Source organism: Acomys minous, assembly GCF_964271855.1.
Source record: "Acomys minous genome assembly, chromosome: 8".
In the NCBI taxonomy this organism is placed as follows: Eukaryota; Metazoa; Chordata; class Mammalia; order Rodentia; family Muridae; genus Acomys; species Acomys minous.
In genome coordinates, this window is record NC_140489.1 from 137,501 (window position 1) to 154,769 (window position 17,269).

General features: G+C 35.8%; 2 protein-coding genes across 5 annotated transcripts in view; both read right to left on the bottom strand.

Annotated features, from left to right (window-relative positions):
- The window catches only part of TMEM196 (transmembrane protein 196), a 67,693-nt gene extending 57,216 nt beyond the window's left edge, over nt 1–10,477 (bottom strand). For 2 of the 4 annotated variants that reach the window (XM_084792943.1, XM_084792942.1), the window contains exon 1: nt 9,562–10,477. In XM_084792943.1, the coding sequence (XP_084649069.1) occupies nt 9,562–9,708 (147 nt within the window). In that variant the 5' untranslated portion in view covers nt 9,709–10,477. Of the gene's footprint in view, nt 1–9,543 lie in introns of all 4 variants that reach the window. The other 2 variants (XM_084792941.1, XM_084792940.1) reach the window with 1 other exon arrangement.
- Nucleotides 1–17,269, bottom strand: part of MACC1 (MET transcriptional regulator MACC1) — a 355,671-nt gene that overhangs the window by 4,078 nt on the left and 334,324 nt on the right. The gene's annotated exons all lie outside the window — the stretch shown is intronic.

Genomic DNA, 17,269 nt, shown 5'->3' on the forward strand with positions numbered 1-17,269 from the left:
ATTATGCTCTTTCCATGGATAGCCAACACACCAGACAGATGCCCATCCAGCATGTACGGCAATTCCTGAAAGCTCGCCGGTTATGGAAATAAAGTGCAGCTGCGTAGAAGGTCACATTGTGAACTTGTCCCCTGTCAGGGTACAAACAACGCAAATGTAGCATATATTCCATATAAGTGGAAAATTATCATCTCCTTCAAAGAATTACTTATCTTTCACCTGTCCCATGCCAATGTGTGCGTAACCCTCATTTTTTTCTGTATATGACTTAGACTTTTATTTTCTCTCATTAGTCACTTTCATTATCTGGTCTTAGACATAGAATTCTAAATATCTTTGATGATTCCATTGTCATTCCCTACATGAATAATTTTGTTCTGTGAAATAGTAGAATAAAAGTAGCAATTCTTAGGCAATGTAAACTATTATACGTTTAAATTGTCAAGTATCTTAATATTAATGTTATCATCTTTTATTTTACCAGAAAAAGCCAGGTAGCAAAATGGTTAGCAAGAGACAAGTAGAGAAAAAAAATCTAATATTTCCAACGGCCAAATTAAGTGAATGAGAAATAAATATATATGTCAAAGATGTGCCACTGAAGACATTGCTGTTCTTCGTTTGGGGTACTAGGCATTCAAACAAGGCCTCACAAAGGAGAACCAGTGGGTCTTCCTACTGACCTACAGTCTAACCCATCCCGTCATGTCTTTAATGAAGGTGTAATTTGTTAAAATATTGCAATTATTATCATTTTTAAATTTTACAGGTATTATCAGAAGTGTATCATTTATAGTTTGGGGACTCTTTTTAAAGAAAACATAAGATTATGAACATAAAACTAATTCTAAATAAGCATTTTCATAGAATGAAAAATTGAACAACCACCAATGTTAAAAATTTTAGAAGTTCATAAAACTAGAATTCATAATAGTTTTATTAATTTCTGAAATAATATTCATTTATAACTTATGCTTTTTATATTTTAGCTTTATAATTTGCCCAGTAATAATGATTTTATTTTTTATATGTATTTTTAAATTAATTATGTACATGCTATACAAGATGAAACTCTAATTAAGATTTCTATTGGGACTCTAGATGAGAGAAGCATGGGAGAATGGCAAAGTAGAAGGATCCAGAGGGTCCTAGAAACCTACAAGTAGAACATTATGATAGGCAGATTTGGGCCCAGGGGTCCCGCTCAAACTAAGGCACCAGCCAAGGACAATACAGGCGGTAAACCTTAAACCCCTACCCAGATCTAGACAATGGACAGAACATTCTCCACAGTTGAGTGGAGAGTGAGGTATGACTTTCTCATGTACTCTGGTGCCTCACCTTTGACCATGTCCCCTGGAGGGGGAGACCTGGTGGCACTCAGAGGAAGGACAGCAGGTTACCAAGAAGAGACTTGATACCCTATGAGCATATACAGGGGGAGGTAATCCCCCTCAGGAACAGTCATAGGGGAGGGGAATAACGGGAAATGGGAGGGAGGGAAGAATGAGAGGATATAAGGGATGGGATAACCATTGAGATGTAACAAGAATAAATTAATAAAAAATAAATAAAAAAGGGGAAAAAAGCATAAAATGTTCACTGATAACCCTAAATAAATACACAAGTTCTTATTTTTCACATACGAGGAAGCTGTGAGAATACTCGAATACAAGCAATTTATGAACTTACAAATCCACCATTAACAGGATGGGCAGTCATAGATATGGTTAGGGTTGTGGTGTATGTTCATACTTCCTCAATGCTTTCTCCTGGCCCTATGTGTACATCTTGGGGCCAGTGGCTGGTGAGTGTACTGAACTTGAACAGTGATTCCCATGTCTACTGCCATGACTTCATGCCCATCCAGTTCTGTCTTAGCACAGCTCTCCAAACCTAGCTCAGAATTAGAGTGCATAGTAGTTTTGTAATTCTTATAGGACCCTTTCAAACTGTTCTGTTATACCTGTAGGCCATTTGTTTGGATGCTTGGTCCATAGTTGGTGGAACTGTTTTCTGAAAAATTAGCAAGTGTGGCCTTTGTTGAAACAGGTGTAGTCTTGCTGGAGGAGGTGTGTCACTGGGGCTGGGCTTTGAGATGCCAAAAGCCTATAGCAGGCCCAAGTTTTGCCCATATATATATATATATATATAAGGCTTAACCTTTAAAGGTAGTGAAAACATATGTAGAAGATCATAAGACTATATATTCTATTAATATGTGGTCTATGCTCATTGATTGACTGGTTATACCAGTATTTTTGGTAAGATAGATAAAAATAGGTTTGGGATCTGGTCTTATGCCATCCTATTTGACTCATATATTCAGTGCCAAAGAAAAAATAATGAGGTAAAAAAAAATCAATGGATAATTTTTTTTACTAAATTTCCAAAATTCTACACAATGCCATAGGAAAAGTATAGACTTTAATAGTCTTTAGTACTCAGCTGATTAATAACCTAAGTTAAAGGCCGGGCGTGGTGGCGCACGCCTTTAATCCCAGCACTCGGGAGGCAGAGGCAGGCGGATCGCTGTGAGTTCGAGGCCAGCCTGGTCTACAAAGCGAGTCTAGGACAGCCAAGGCTACAAAGAGAAACCTTGTCTCAAAAAACCAAAAAAAAAAAAAAAAAAAAAAGAAAAAAGAAAAAAAAATAACCTAAGTTAAGTTCTACGTGGGCTCCTTTCATGTCTAAAATTTAAAAAATAATAGTTGATACAACTATAAATGCTAATGTTTATGATAATATCTGGTCATGGCTAATTCCTAAGAATAAGCCATGCCACTACTATTTCTGCAAAGCACATAGAACACAGTACTCTAACCTTTAGTGTAGTATAGGTGACAATTTATACTTTGTACTTTGATCACACTGTTTGTTTTTCAATATTTAACAATAGATTATATACTAATAGAACATTGCTGCTTCCCAATATTTCTAATGCTGGCTAAAATGCATAGCAATAATGAAGGTTGCACTGGTCCTTGAAAGATCTATCCCAATTAACAACACATCTGTGAGTGATACAAGGTGCAATAAACTTTGAGAGCTGCTTGGAGACTTAAGTAAAATCACACAGATTTCTATAACATGAAGTATCTTTAACAGAGGAAGACATCACTATGTAGTTTTGTTTTGATCTTCTGAGAAGTGTTTAAGTCTTTAAAAATGTTTCCTGAGGACTTTGTTTTGTAATACAAATAGCAGGCACTATATCCCTACTGCCTTGTTTGCCTAATTTACATAATTGTATATTTGATTCCTGAATGTTTTTCATGGTAGTTTTGACTATTTTATCCTATTCAAGGAGAAAAACAAAGAGGGAGGTATATTATACCAATGGCCTTCAGTCTGAATACTTACATATTTTTTTTCTTATAGGCATTATGGTATGTTCTTGTAGTTACTAATGTAACATCCTAAGTAAATCAAAACATAAGAACACAGATTACACACAAAGAACGGGAAGAATAGTCAAATTACAGTTGACTCAAGGTGTTGGGGAGATATGAGCCACGCTCTGCTTTTAGCTGAAAGACCTCCAGTTGCCTCCACTGTACAAGGGCAACAGAGAAACAGTGGGGGTTGACATGCACGGGGCACCTACCCTACGCAAGGCTCTGGATAAACATTTGATAAGCATTGTATTCTTAGCATCACATCTCCAAAAATAACAGAGAGTAGCATTTCCCTTTCTGTATAAATGAGTGCTGACAGAGAAGAAACACAGCTTGTTTAGTGTTATAATTGTATTACCATTATATCGAGATGTCTGAATCCAGCCTGTCAACCACTTGGAGTGAAGTGTACAAAGACTAGAGCTGCACTCGCGACAAGGAGTGCATAGGTTTGATCCTTGCAGAGGGACACAACAGCTCATTTCCTATCACCCCTTCTAAAACTGCGCTCACCGAGGCGCTCTGCTTCTAGTCATTGAGTTAGCTGGGCATTGTCATTTCACATGCTGGAACATCTAGCTGTACAGTGGCCATCAGAGAATTTCCTTAAATTACTCAACAATATATTAAAATATTTTGAATAACTTTAGGCATAGTTGTGTGTGTGTGTGTGTGTGTGTGTGTGTGTATGCGCACGTGTGTGCGGACGTTCTCAGTATCTTTGTGTGTAAGTGCAGTAGTGAGGATGAAACTCCTATCCTGAACATGCTAGGCAATTACTCTACCATTAAGGTATATCGCAACACTTGTGCTATTTACATGTAGTAAAAAATAATCTTTAGACTTCAAAATTGAAGAGACATTTCTGACATAATATTAATTAGATATTAAAGTGCCAACATGTCTCCACCTTTGATTGCGTGTATGTATTCTGTGTATATATGTGTATAAATACAAACAAAAATACATGAAAGCTTTTATACAGAAACATTTATGATTGGATGGCTGGGGAATATTCTTATCTGTGAATAGATTTAATGGTCTGAAAAGGACTAAGTAATCATGCAAATTAAAAAATTTCTTGGTTGTAGTTGAAGTGTATATTAGATGAATTCACTTATAACTCAGCCCATAGAAAAAGTCAACTCAACTATTTTAGTCAAAAGCATGAGAATTAATAGATGCAATTTTGTTCAGACAATGTTTCTATCAAGCAAATTGCCAACAAATATTTTCATTCCCTAATGTTCCTAAACAAAGACTTCAATTCAATTTACTCCTTTGAGTCATCCTTTGACTGGATGGAAACTCTAGCAGATTCCATTTCCCCAGAATCGTATTTAGATTTTAGAACATCCCATAAGGTAATGGCCAAAACACTATTTTTTAATTCGTCATCCCATTATCAGTCAAACTTAGAAATGACGCATAGTTATGTTTCTATTGATGTGTGATGCGGTTCCACGAATAATAATCACATCCACTAGAAGTTGAATGCATTTAACTTTTCAGATTTTCTAATATCAGCAAATACTTAGTCACATTTTAAAATGAGAATGTGAGTCACTTAAGAATCTCAGCCTGAGCTTTAACAGAATTCATGAACAGTCACCATTATACCTAGAAACACTATCACATTTGGGTTCTATTACCAAACATGGTTATTTATTCAAGGAGAACTGTCTCTGGTGTTTTAATAAGATAGTGGTGACTAATGTTGATAAAATGTAAAAAGAAAAAAATTTGGTATTCTTTAAATCACCATCTCAAAGGAATCTTTTCATGATAGCTTATGTAATTAAAATTAACTTAAAAGAACACAGATATACATTTATACTGTCATCTGAGGATAGGGAAGGGACTTTTATCATGGCAGAACAATAATTCACCTGGATAGACATAACCTCTGCTTCAGGTTGTGTATATTTAAAGTCACTAATGAGTTTACAATGTTGTTTTGTTTTTTGTTAAACAATTCTGTTATATTTAAATATTAAAATTAATATATTAAAGCAACAATCAATTGCATCTTTGGAATAAAGTATAAACTGTCTATGGTTGCAGGAGTTGTTGAAATGATGAACTAAAAGTCTACAGAACAAGTGTATGTGTTGATTGTACTATACATCTCATACAGGAAAAATAACAAAGCTATTAAGTAGGTAAAGTCATAACACCAAGTATGCTTCAGAAAAATAATAGATAAATTTACTAAAACCTTAAATGATTTATGTATGGAAAGTATTAAACATTTCAAAAGACTGCCCTATAGTTTACATGTGGGAGATCCAGGCATAGAAAATTATAAAAATAAACCTTACAAAATGAATGTCAGATAAAGATGGCTGGAATTAGGGCATAAGGACAATCAAACACAATTCCAATATCACTCAGAATGCCACCACCTGATGCTCTAGACTTCTAAACACCATGCTAGACCAACAACATAGAGTTAGTGTATCAGTGACCCACACGCTACTGAAACCATCCCTTTTGTCAAGGATGCTCTTGACATCCTTGTAGGCTGAAATTAGTGATGCACAGAGTCACTTGGAAACACGACCATGTCAATTAATTCCATTCAATACATCTTTTAAATTGATTCTGCCCCGCATGTCTGTCTTTTCCAAAGTACCCTACATAAAGGTTCCTTCATTGTCATCTTGTAGTTATGCATTCTCATTTTTTATTGAATTCTGAATTTATTAGCTATAATGAATTGTCTAGGAAGAATAAAAAATGCTCTGGAAAGTTATACTCTTCTTTCCTTGTAAAATTAAATTAAAGGATGTTTTCCATCTAATTGTCCTCATTTAGGATTGACTATATAACATGCTTTTTTTGATTATGCAATGTACCTGAAAATCATCTCTGTAGGCATATATGTTACACAAAGCCCTTTACCTCAGTATTACACCATTTAAGCCATTAAATTAGCATATTTGAGGCCACGTAATTATATAGCTTCTAAAAACTTCCATGTACTTGCCCTAGATAAAAATATGTAATGATTTTAGTCTCTCTACATAAAAAATAATATGCTACAATGCAGCCCTTTATTTCTACTATTTTAACTCAGAAAGTTGAAATAATGATATTAATATTTTGAAGTAAAGTTTCACACATTAATCAAAACACAGTCTTATTTAGACTCTGAACATCTTGACAGGTTAATCACTGTATGTCTCATTTGTATTCATAAAAATACAGACTTTTAATTAATAAATTGCCAAAGAAATGAAAGATTTTTCTATTGAGCTTCCCTCTCTATTTTCTTAGAGTCTCCTTAGGATGTAAAAATTAGTATTATGATGATGATTATTAGAAACATGAGAAATTCTGTTGCTTCAGCCTGACACACAGCATGTCTTGATCCTTGGCGACATCATTCTCTCTGTTTTTATCACATACGTTTAAGCCTTATAAAAACAACGAACTTTTTATATTCCATTCTATCTTGGTTCACAGTCTTCATCCATATTGCTCCAGAGAATCTCACTTCTCACATCTGCGTCTGCAGTCTTGGGTATCCAGGACTAGCTGCTCACATTTACTTCTTGGTTGTCATACATTATGCACCTTTCTAAAAGATTGTTTATTATTCATTAATTGATACAAGTCTCAATCCTCTTTTTTACATGAGAAAAAAATGTTAGCAACCCAAATAGATAATGGTAAGTTTGGGATTTACAACCAGTAAATTTGCCTTAAGACCTTATTTCATGAGATATTAACACTGTAATGTATTGATTTCAACTCCATGAAACCTTCAAGGTCATTAATATTTCCATAGGTATTTTGCTGTCCATGGTAACTTTTATCTTTCCCTTTTATCCCTAATGTCTCGGAGGTCATATTTTAACTTCTTACCTCTGTCAATACTAGTAATGTGATTCCTCCCCCCTCCTCCCTTTTTTTTTGTCAGATGATACCCTCTGAAGACAGTATTCTGATTCATCTTTTATAGCTTCTGTAGTAAATAATAATATGTCATTCACATATTAAGCTCTATATAAATATTGCTTATATAGATTTACAAGAGAAGGAATGAAAAGATAGTCCAAAATTATTCACAAAAATGAAACCATTTCAATAATTCATTTAACCAGTCTATAATTTAAAAACCATGATCATTCCAACTGGGAGTTTATTCTTTACAAATGTATTTTCCTTGTAGGTCTTGGACTTGCAAAGGTGAGTGATGATTTGAACATTTCAGTTTCAAAATAAGTCATCCAGTTGACTGAATTATTTGAGTTTTTACAAAACCATATTGTAGTATTCAAAATTATTCTTCCAAGAATCCTGGTGAATTGTGCTTACTGTAAAAAACTAATTAAAGTAGAAATAATTTTTATGGTAATGAATGTATCAATATGACTGTATTTGTTTTCTTTTCTCTAATTCAAGAGGTTTTTTTTGCATTTGTGCATATATTAGCTCATTTATATAGTATTATCCCTTTCGGAGGGAGAAAAAAATTATGATGAAAAATTAACAAACTAGTGTAGTTACTTAAGATATTCTAAGGATAAAATGATTTTAAGATATAATTTAGAGACAGTTTACTTTAATTCACTCAATTTCTTGTGTTTAAGGAACATGGTGACATTTGCATATTTGAGGCCTTTTTTTTTTCTTGACCAATCAGGAGATCACATTTCACTCTCTTTCTTTACATGTTGGTATTGCACTTTATTTTGAGAGTTTGTCAGTAGAAATTTTAATAATAACAATAATCACAGTTCTCAAAATATTTATAGCCACATATTAGATGTGGAATTTAAGATTTGTCTCTTTAAAACCCAAAGTTAGTACCTACACAAGCAACATTTCCATATAATAAAGAATGAGCTAGTTAGTGGGAGTTAATATAAACTTATAGAATTCAGAAGAATAATTCTTGGGGAAATTCAATGCTAGAATTACATATTCTTTTCCTTTTTGTCTTTTAAGTTCTGCATTCTATAGACATGTATCTAATCTGAAAAAAAAGTATAAAAACTGATTATCCAAGGTACAATTTCACTGTACTTAGCAGGTCAGAACATTTTTTTATGAATGAATTTGGGGTGTATTTTCCTCAATCTCTAAATGGTCTTTCTCTTAGTACTTTAGTGATGAAATCATGGTTGTTAAATATAGTATAGAGTGCCAACAACAGAATAGCCTCCTAATGAATTATTCAGAAAATACAACCAAGCTAGAGACCAAACGGGCATGGCAAGTATGAGGAGGTTATAAAAGAGAGGGGGAGGGCAGGGAGGAGGGTGGGATGGGAACACACACACACACACACACACACACACACACACACACACACACAGGGGGGCGAGAAAGGGAGAGAGAGGGGGAGAGAGGGAGAGAGGGGGAGGGAGCTTTTTCATTTTCAGGTAGTTCTTTTATTAATTTTTGATGGCAGCAAAGGGTCTGCTTCCTTGCAATTCATTCTACATGACCAAAGAAGATTTTTTTTTAGGTCTGCCCTGGTCTGAAGAAAACGACATTGTTTTCTGAGTAGGTAGGCATACTGTAAGGTGAGTTAGTACACAATCAGGACAACATTATATTCCATACTGTTGTTTGTTTAACTGATGGCATAGAACTTAAATAGAACATTCAGAGGCGACTATGAGAAAAGTAGCAAGGCAAATTCAAAGCAGTGCTTTCTGGGATGATGCTGTCCCTCCTCTCGGAGCTTTCAGTAGCTCAGCTCACTTTCCCCTTTGATTATATCACTGTTGCATTGGTGTACCTTGAGCATACTGCCCAAAAGATAAATATCCCTGCTTGCTCTTAGTACAATAAAATGATGTAACATTTTTAGTAAAAGACATAAACAAGTGGGTTTGCCCTTGACAGGTGTAACCTTGTAATGACTAACACTGGTCAGTCTTCTGCAGAATCAGCCAGATTGACCCTCCCCTCAAGTTTAAATAAATCCGTTCAATTTGGTTTTAACCCCAGTTAAGAGAATAAAAAGCTTCCCAGTACATAAAAGGACAATATAAATCAGCAGAGCTTGCCGTTTGGAAGCTACAGGCAGAGAATTATAATATTGTTCCCCCAGGAGACAGTGACTAAGGCACGCACACCGACCATCCCCCGAAAAGAGGTAAAGAGAGAGTGAAATGGCTCAACGTACACACACCCCGCTCCATACCGGGGACGAGTCTCCAAGCTGTGGCGTGTGCTCTCGGAGAGCCAGGCTGAAGCTGACCGCCCCCACGGCCACGCTGGACACCCCCAGCCCTATCTCCAGCACAGAGAGCACCAAGAGGCTCCCAATGATTTGGCCGCTGGTACACATCCTCCTTGGGTCATCATTCCTTCCAGCTCAGAGAAGGAAGCCAATCACACACCTTCTTTCTTCCAAAGTCCTGAACCTTTTCCGCCCCCTACCACAGTCCAAATCCTCAAACTTTTCTTTCTTCACCAGCAAAATATCCACAAGGTCTGGATTTCCAGAACCGGAGTACCATTTCCGTGGCCAGGTCAGAGAAGAAAGAGCTGCTCCAGCCACTGGCACGTTCACGGGTACCGCGGGCGGTGGGTGGGAGTCCAGAAGCAAGCAGTGAGGAGAGGAGAGCGACCCTGGATCTGAGCCTTGGCAGTGCCTGATGCTCTGTCCAGAGTTCTGCCTTGTCTCTTTTATGCGCTTTCAGGAGCCTCCAGCACCTCTCTGTCTCCCCTCTCTTTCTGGCGTAGGAACCGAGCTTGGCTTCCTAGAGATAAAGGGGAGCTGCTCACAACCCCTCTTCACCGGTTCCCTTGCTTCCCTCCTTTGTTTTCCTGGCAGCGCAAAGCGCTTCGGTGAGTCCCCAGGTCTCCACGCAGAGCAGGTGGATGGTATTCAGCACCACGTTCCTCTTACTTGCAGTGACGCCAGAAAATCCGTCTGGGTTTTTTTTTTTCTCTGTCGTTGTTGTTGTTCTCTTCCTCCCCTTCTCTCTTGATCTGATTCTCTCTCATCGCTATGACCTCATTGGGGTTTAGGAGCCTGACGGAGGAGGGGAAATCCTGATGTATTTGTGAGTCCAGGACCAATACTTTTGGCTGACCCCTGCTTCGCTCCGCCCCTTGACCCAACCCCAAGATCCCAAATTCCCTACTTCAGCATCTCTTCTACTTCGACCCTCTTGGACTTCTATCCAGCCAGGAGGAGTGGCTAACCCTGGCGCCTACATTAGTGTGCGCTCATTCTATGCAAAACTTTGCTCTACATGTACTTTCCTCTGCTTGGGGAGCAGAGAGCAACGGAAAGCCAAGTGCACCAGGCTAGAGAGAAGATAGACCCCTATACAAAGATTCCAGGGGATCTCATTGAAGGAACTCATCTGTACCAGTGAGCCTGCCCTGGAGTCTGTTCATTAAGAAGAGCGCTCACTCTCTACCATCACTACCTGGTACATTTCCTCTCCAAGGGGAAGAATCTGCCGGCTGTAGTCACACTTCTCTTGCTACATGCCTTCACATCTTGAGATGCATCGTCAGACTCAGGATGACTGAGGCCCCGCATTCTTATCTAATTTAGTTGAGAGGCATACACTTAGGTACCACACCAGAACAAGCATTACTGACAAATGGAGAAAAAGTTTGACCTAGTACATAACTGATTTTTTTTTTTTACTACCTTTAATTCCTCTGAATCATTATGTCAGGGCTCAAGCATGGTGTGTGTAATTTTGTTGCTTTCTCTGATGCATTTTAGGAGTCTAGACATAGGAAATCAGTTGTATATTTTCCTGATTTTTGCCCCAAGAAACATCTCAAGGTCTTCCATCAAAGATATTCAGGATGGGGAGGGACGAGATCTGAGGTATCGATCCATCAACCATCTTTCTCAAGAATGGGTCCTTTAGTTAGAGATGGGTTCAAGGAAAATGCAGACAAAGGGGGTCCACAATTTGAGGGCATTTTAGCCTCTGCCCACATGCAGCAGGTTCAGAGTAAGCATGTTTGGGATTACACGACTCATATATTCTTTTTCAATCTCCAATGTCGAGGAAACATAAGCAGCAGGAGTATCAGCTTCGCCTTTAAATATTTGATTCAGGATCTGCTTCATAGCTTAACTTTTACATCATCATTTATTTCTTTGCGATATGTTTATTTTTCCAAGTTTTTAAACGAGTCATGTGCCTCAAAATTAATGAAAAATTAGCAGTTAGTGTTAAGGAATTTTCAGTGATATTTGGAGCACAACTTACATATTTATGTTGACTGATAGTGATGTTCCTTTCCACTTCTCAAAACCTTTTCCTCAGATAGCCAGTTTCCAGAATTTCTCTATATGGATTTAATAATAAAATTTATGATATTTCTATATTATATAAGTCAAACATAAGCAGAAGTGAGACATCTATGCTGTCTTATCTTGGTTTGAATATAGCCACTTCTTTTTGTCTTTCAATTTTTCTTCTTTTGGAAGAAGAAATGAAGTTATGATTACTAAAATATATTAGTGTAGTTTTGTGGAGAAAAGGAATACCCTGGGAGAGAATTATAATGAACACTCAACAAAGAAATAAACATGTCACATATTGAGTTTGATTGTTCATTTGTGAAACCAGTTACTTCAGTATCTAAAAGCTTAGTCATATGCTCATTTATTTAAAACACAATGCTTCTGAAAATTACAATTTACTCAGAACAGGTTAAATCTATCTTCACTTATGAGTAACTACAGATGAGTTAGGATCAAATATTTTAGGAGTGATATGTTAAAAAAATCATCATCATCCACAGAAGAACTTAACTGTCCTGTTTCAAAAAGTGACTTCCAACACCACAACTGCAAGACTTTAACAGCATTTTTTCTTTGATACAAAATATATTTCATGCACCTTTGTAATCAATGCAAAGAGTTCCCAAAAGTGATCGATCCCAAATACTCCTAAAATGTCTTCATAGTCACAGAAATCAAGAACAAAAATGAATTCAAGCTGAAAAATATTTATTATTGTTACCATTGTCTCTCAAAATTATGTCAGAAAAAGAATTAACATACTAAGCTATAAGTCAAGAGAATTCATATAAATTGCATTCTATCCAAACTCCAGTGCTTTCACAATTCAAGATTTAATTTTTCTTATATTACTGTACAACAAAAGTATTACTCATGAGATCCATTGACATAGTTCAGTACGTCCTTATACTTAATAAGAGCAACACACAAGCTTGCTATCTGCTGGTGTGTATGACATAAATGAAAGTGTGAGCAGCCTTGAAATAATTCAAAAGCTCCTTAACTAATAACTTGTTATTTATGGTTCCCCTTTAAGGATATTAAAATTACAAGTAAGTATTAAAAAATTATGAGATTTTAAAACACTTTTTTCAAATTAGATTTATAGAAATTGTAATATTTTGTTAAAGAAACACACAGAAATTGGTAAACAAATTCCTTCATCTATGGTATGAATGATGATTCCCAGACTTCTTGCAGTAAAAGTTTGCTCCTCAGCCTATGACTGGAAGTGAAGAGAGTTAGGTCATCAGATTATAGTCTTGATGGTATGTTGGGGTCCTGTTCCCCCAGAATAAAAGGAAGAATTCTGGATTTTTAAAAATCTAATTATAAAAAACTATTACAGGAAGAGGACAAATTGAATGTACTACATTGATAAGCCGAAATAGTACAGCATTCCTTACCCAGAAACATATAATAAAATGGAAACAGATTTTTAAAAGAAATGGTTGAGCATTATAAAAGCGGTTATATAAGTGGAAACAATACATTTTCTTAGTTACAAAGTTCTAAAAAGAAGAAACCCTATATTTTGGAGTTTATGGTGTATGTACAAATAAAAATGTGAGAAAGCTAAAGCACACCATAGCTATTATAAGGCTGGAATGAACCCAGGCTGCTGAGTCCTGACATTATATATACACACACACAGTCTAATCCTAGTGGAAGTAGTTCTCAATAATTTAGAAGTGGGGTTATAAACTTTAACCTGGAGCAGCTACTAAGCAATAATGATAAAATGCCACAAAGAAAATAAACCAACGTGAAGCTAATATTAAGATTTATTGTATTAACTTAAAAGAAGGAAAGAAAAGGTAATCAGAAGGCACAAAGAAGTAGGACAATTAAAACCATAACAAGATGGGACCATCAACTCCTGCCCAAATCTATAATCATAATTACTTTGTATTCTGATTTCTCTAGAAGCCACTGATAGGAAGTCTGAATAATAATAAAACGGTGTACGTTACATTCCACTTGTAGGAAGATTTGTCTAAATATCACATTAGATAAAAGGGCGTGAATTCATTTTCAGGAGATGTTAGATTAATACTTATTAGAGGAAAAGGATAGAATTAAGGGTTATCACAACTTAATGTGTATAATGTTGTAAGACACTGCTGAATGCATGAAGGACCAATACAATAAACAGTGTATTCAAGAGAGGAAACACATCAAGAGTCTATAAAATAAATCAGATTTTGGAACAAAAATGATTTTAAGACAGTAGTTACAACTATCCTTGATAAAGTAAGACAATTTTTTCCAAGTCAATGAATATTTCAATAGAGAAATAAGAAATTATAGCAGGAGATAAAATACTACAATAAAATAAATAAAAATTGTACAGTTAAAATTACAATATTGAAAATTAAAAAGAATACTTGAGAGACAAGCTCGCAGAAGAAAAGAAGAAAGTCAACCTATGTGGTTATGGTAGCATACACAGTACCTGTGTAGTGCTGGTGGTATCTGTGTGTGTATGTGGTGGTGTGCTGGTGGTGCTAGCATTTGAGTGCAAATTTATGCCAGGGGTTGATGTTCAGTGTCTTTCTCTAAAGCTCTACTTTATTTATTTATTTTGGTAATGGAGTTTCTCACTGAACCTTTAGCTTCTCATTTCAGCTAGACAGGGTTGCCAGTGAATCTATTGGATCTGTTTCTACCTGCCATGTTAATCCCTGTGGTGGTGGTGCAGACATGCACTGACTTGCCCATCTTTGGTGTGTATGCTAGATATCTGAACTAAGGTTTTTATTCTTGTACAGCAAACATTGAACCACCTCCCCAGTTCTGAATATGCAATGGTGATAATAACTACATTAAATTTATTTAAATGATGAAATACATACTAAAATTAATGAGCAGAAATTATTAGAAAGAATAAACATAGGGAAAGGCTCAACTATATATTTTGTGCAAAATAAACACTTTATATATGAATTTAAATATGCTAAAAGTGGATGGAAGGGAAACAATGATTATGCTATCAATAGGTAAGATATAATTCAAAATGAAATTGTTATAAAGACAGACATAGATGAAAGGTAAGAGAGCAGGTCATCAGGTAGATGGCAGGTGTTTTCTCTTGACCCAGCCTTGCAATGATTTCTGCCTCTCAGAATTAAAACCATGTATAATATCTTCCCAGTCAGCATAGACTGGCTATGTTGATGGACTTCTAACTAATAAAACAAGGAAAAGTGATGGGATTTGCTTTCATGACTAGGTTACAAATTTCCATTTTATGGCTGCATCTCTGCCCTTTTCTGTTTGAACAGCTTCTAAAGGTATACTTTTGTGTTGGGTAGGCTCACAAGACTAGGATTTGAGGGTGGGTTCAGACCATCAGCACCTGAAAAATAAGCAGCCTCAGCCCAACAATGACTGAAGGATTGATCTTGCCAACCATCAGCTTGGGAACATATTTTGACAGTTGAGAGTTGCAATGCTCACAGCTAACAGATTGCAAAAGAAGACCCACTTTGCTGTTCCCATGTTCATGTTCCCAGATAAATATTTTCTAACAAGTCTTTCCCTTCTGCCATAGTAGTTTATATCACTGCTATGAAACAAATTAACTATAAGACATGAACACTCACAGGTGAACCTCAACAGCCAGTTGTCTGATGTGAGCATTCCTAATAACAGACCTTCAAACAGGGGAATATTATAAAATTAAAAACAGAAACATAAAACTGTGTAGTTGCTTTTGGTGATTTTTGATAGTCAGTAGATGAGCAAATAAGAAAAATAATCAACAAAGACTTAGAATATCTGAACAGACTATCAACCAAACTTTCGTAGACTGTTTAACAGGCACTGTGTTTATGCATTTTCTATCTTAATGAGAATCAAACATATGGCTATAGAGGCTCATTGAAATGTTAAGCTTTTCACAAATCTTGTAGACAGAAAAAGACAGTTTTCTCATCCTTTTAAGATTTATGATACTCTGATGATCACTTTAGTGTTTAAATATTTAACAATTGTTTCCACTATATATTTTGATAACTAACCATCATTTACATTATTATTTTTATTATTTAGGGCTTTTTTTTTTTGAGACAGGGTTTCTCTGAGTAGCCTGGGATGTCCTGGCCTTACTTTGTAGGCCAGACTGGCCATGAACTCATAGAGTTCCACCTGCCTCTGCCTCTACATAATTATTTATAAGAGAAAGAAATTGATGATAATGGGGTATTAAGTTACATGAACCAAAATGAAAAATAGATGAACTAAAATGCTAGAGCTAAAGGGAGTGGGTATACCTTTCTTCTTAGATTTCCCCATGTTTAAATCCTTTCTGCCACAATCCTATCTGACCTTTTCAACTTTTTGAAGGGTCAGGGATACACGGAATTAATAAAATGTCTAAATATTAAATTAACATCTTGTTTTTATAAACCTAATCCAATTTTATAAGCTCTATAGTCTTGTATTACAGAGAACAAGTATACAAACTACTTTATTATAATAATTATTCAATAATTTAAAATCATATATGCTTTTTACCTTTCTAGCATTCATAGGAAAAAATTTCATGTCTCTTGAAGAGATATATAAAGTGGTATTTGGTTTAGTGTGTCTTTATTGGTACTCGCCTCTAATGTAAATAGATAATAAATGAATACAGAATGACTGAATAAAATTCAAGAGTTCTGATTAGTACCATTTAGTAGAGGTTACTTACCTCACAAGTATCACATTTCTGTCAATGCTATTGCTTTCCTTTTGGGACATGCTCTGAGCCATTCTTTCTTTCTGAGTTTGTACTCAGTGAACATCTTGGAGTGTTTGTGCCCTTCCCCCAAGACTGTCTTATTTCCTCAGTCTTGTATTTGCACAGTTGGGTTTTTTTTCAACCTAAGGGAAGGTTCATTCAGTCATCACTGTCTAATTTCATCTAGTTACCTTTGGCCTTATTGTTGCCCACTGAGGCTACTTGTATCTTCCCTCTGTCATGTCAAGTAAGGAGCTGTTCTTGAATTATGTCACATGCCCCTAAGCAATGTGCCTATGCTAGTCTCATCCTTGTACTGAAAATTTCTAAAAATGTCACATTTATGATCACTGGGACTTTTAACAACCTTATTTGTGCATCTTGCATTTCCGTCTCTGTCATTCTAGATTTGGCCACTCCAGGGTTTATTGTATATTATATCTCCCACATTTCATCTTCTACCTCATTCAAAGCACGTGATTACCCCTGTAGTTCATAAGAAGGTGTTTAATATTTCTGTTTATTTACTTCCTACTCAACACATAACTTACAGTTATAATCAGAACTTTGATTTCAAGAGACCATTTAGTTATATTTCCAGAAAAGCATCTGGCCAAGGTCCAGAGGCTGGCAGGTATTTCTCACTCTGTCAGTGTTCTTTTACCTTATTGTTTAGATTTTTAAGATGACATCAATTTACAAACTGACTGAAAAAATGCTTGTAAACAACTCATGACAAATATATAGAAAAACTGATTGGAAAAACCCAAAGTGTCAGTTGATGCCACTATAACAAATAGCTCATTTAATCAACTTAAAAAGAGGAAAGGATTTTTGGCTCAGAGTTTTGGGAAATTGAACTAGGTTTTGTTGCTTTGAGGCTTCTTGGTGTGGCAT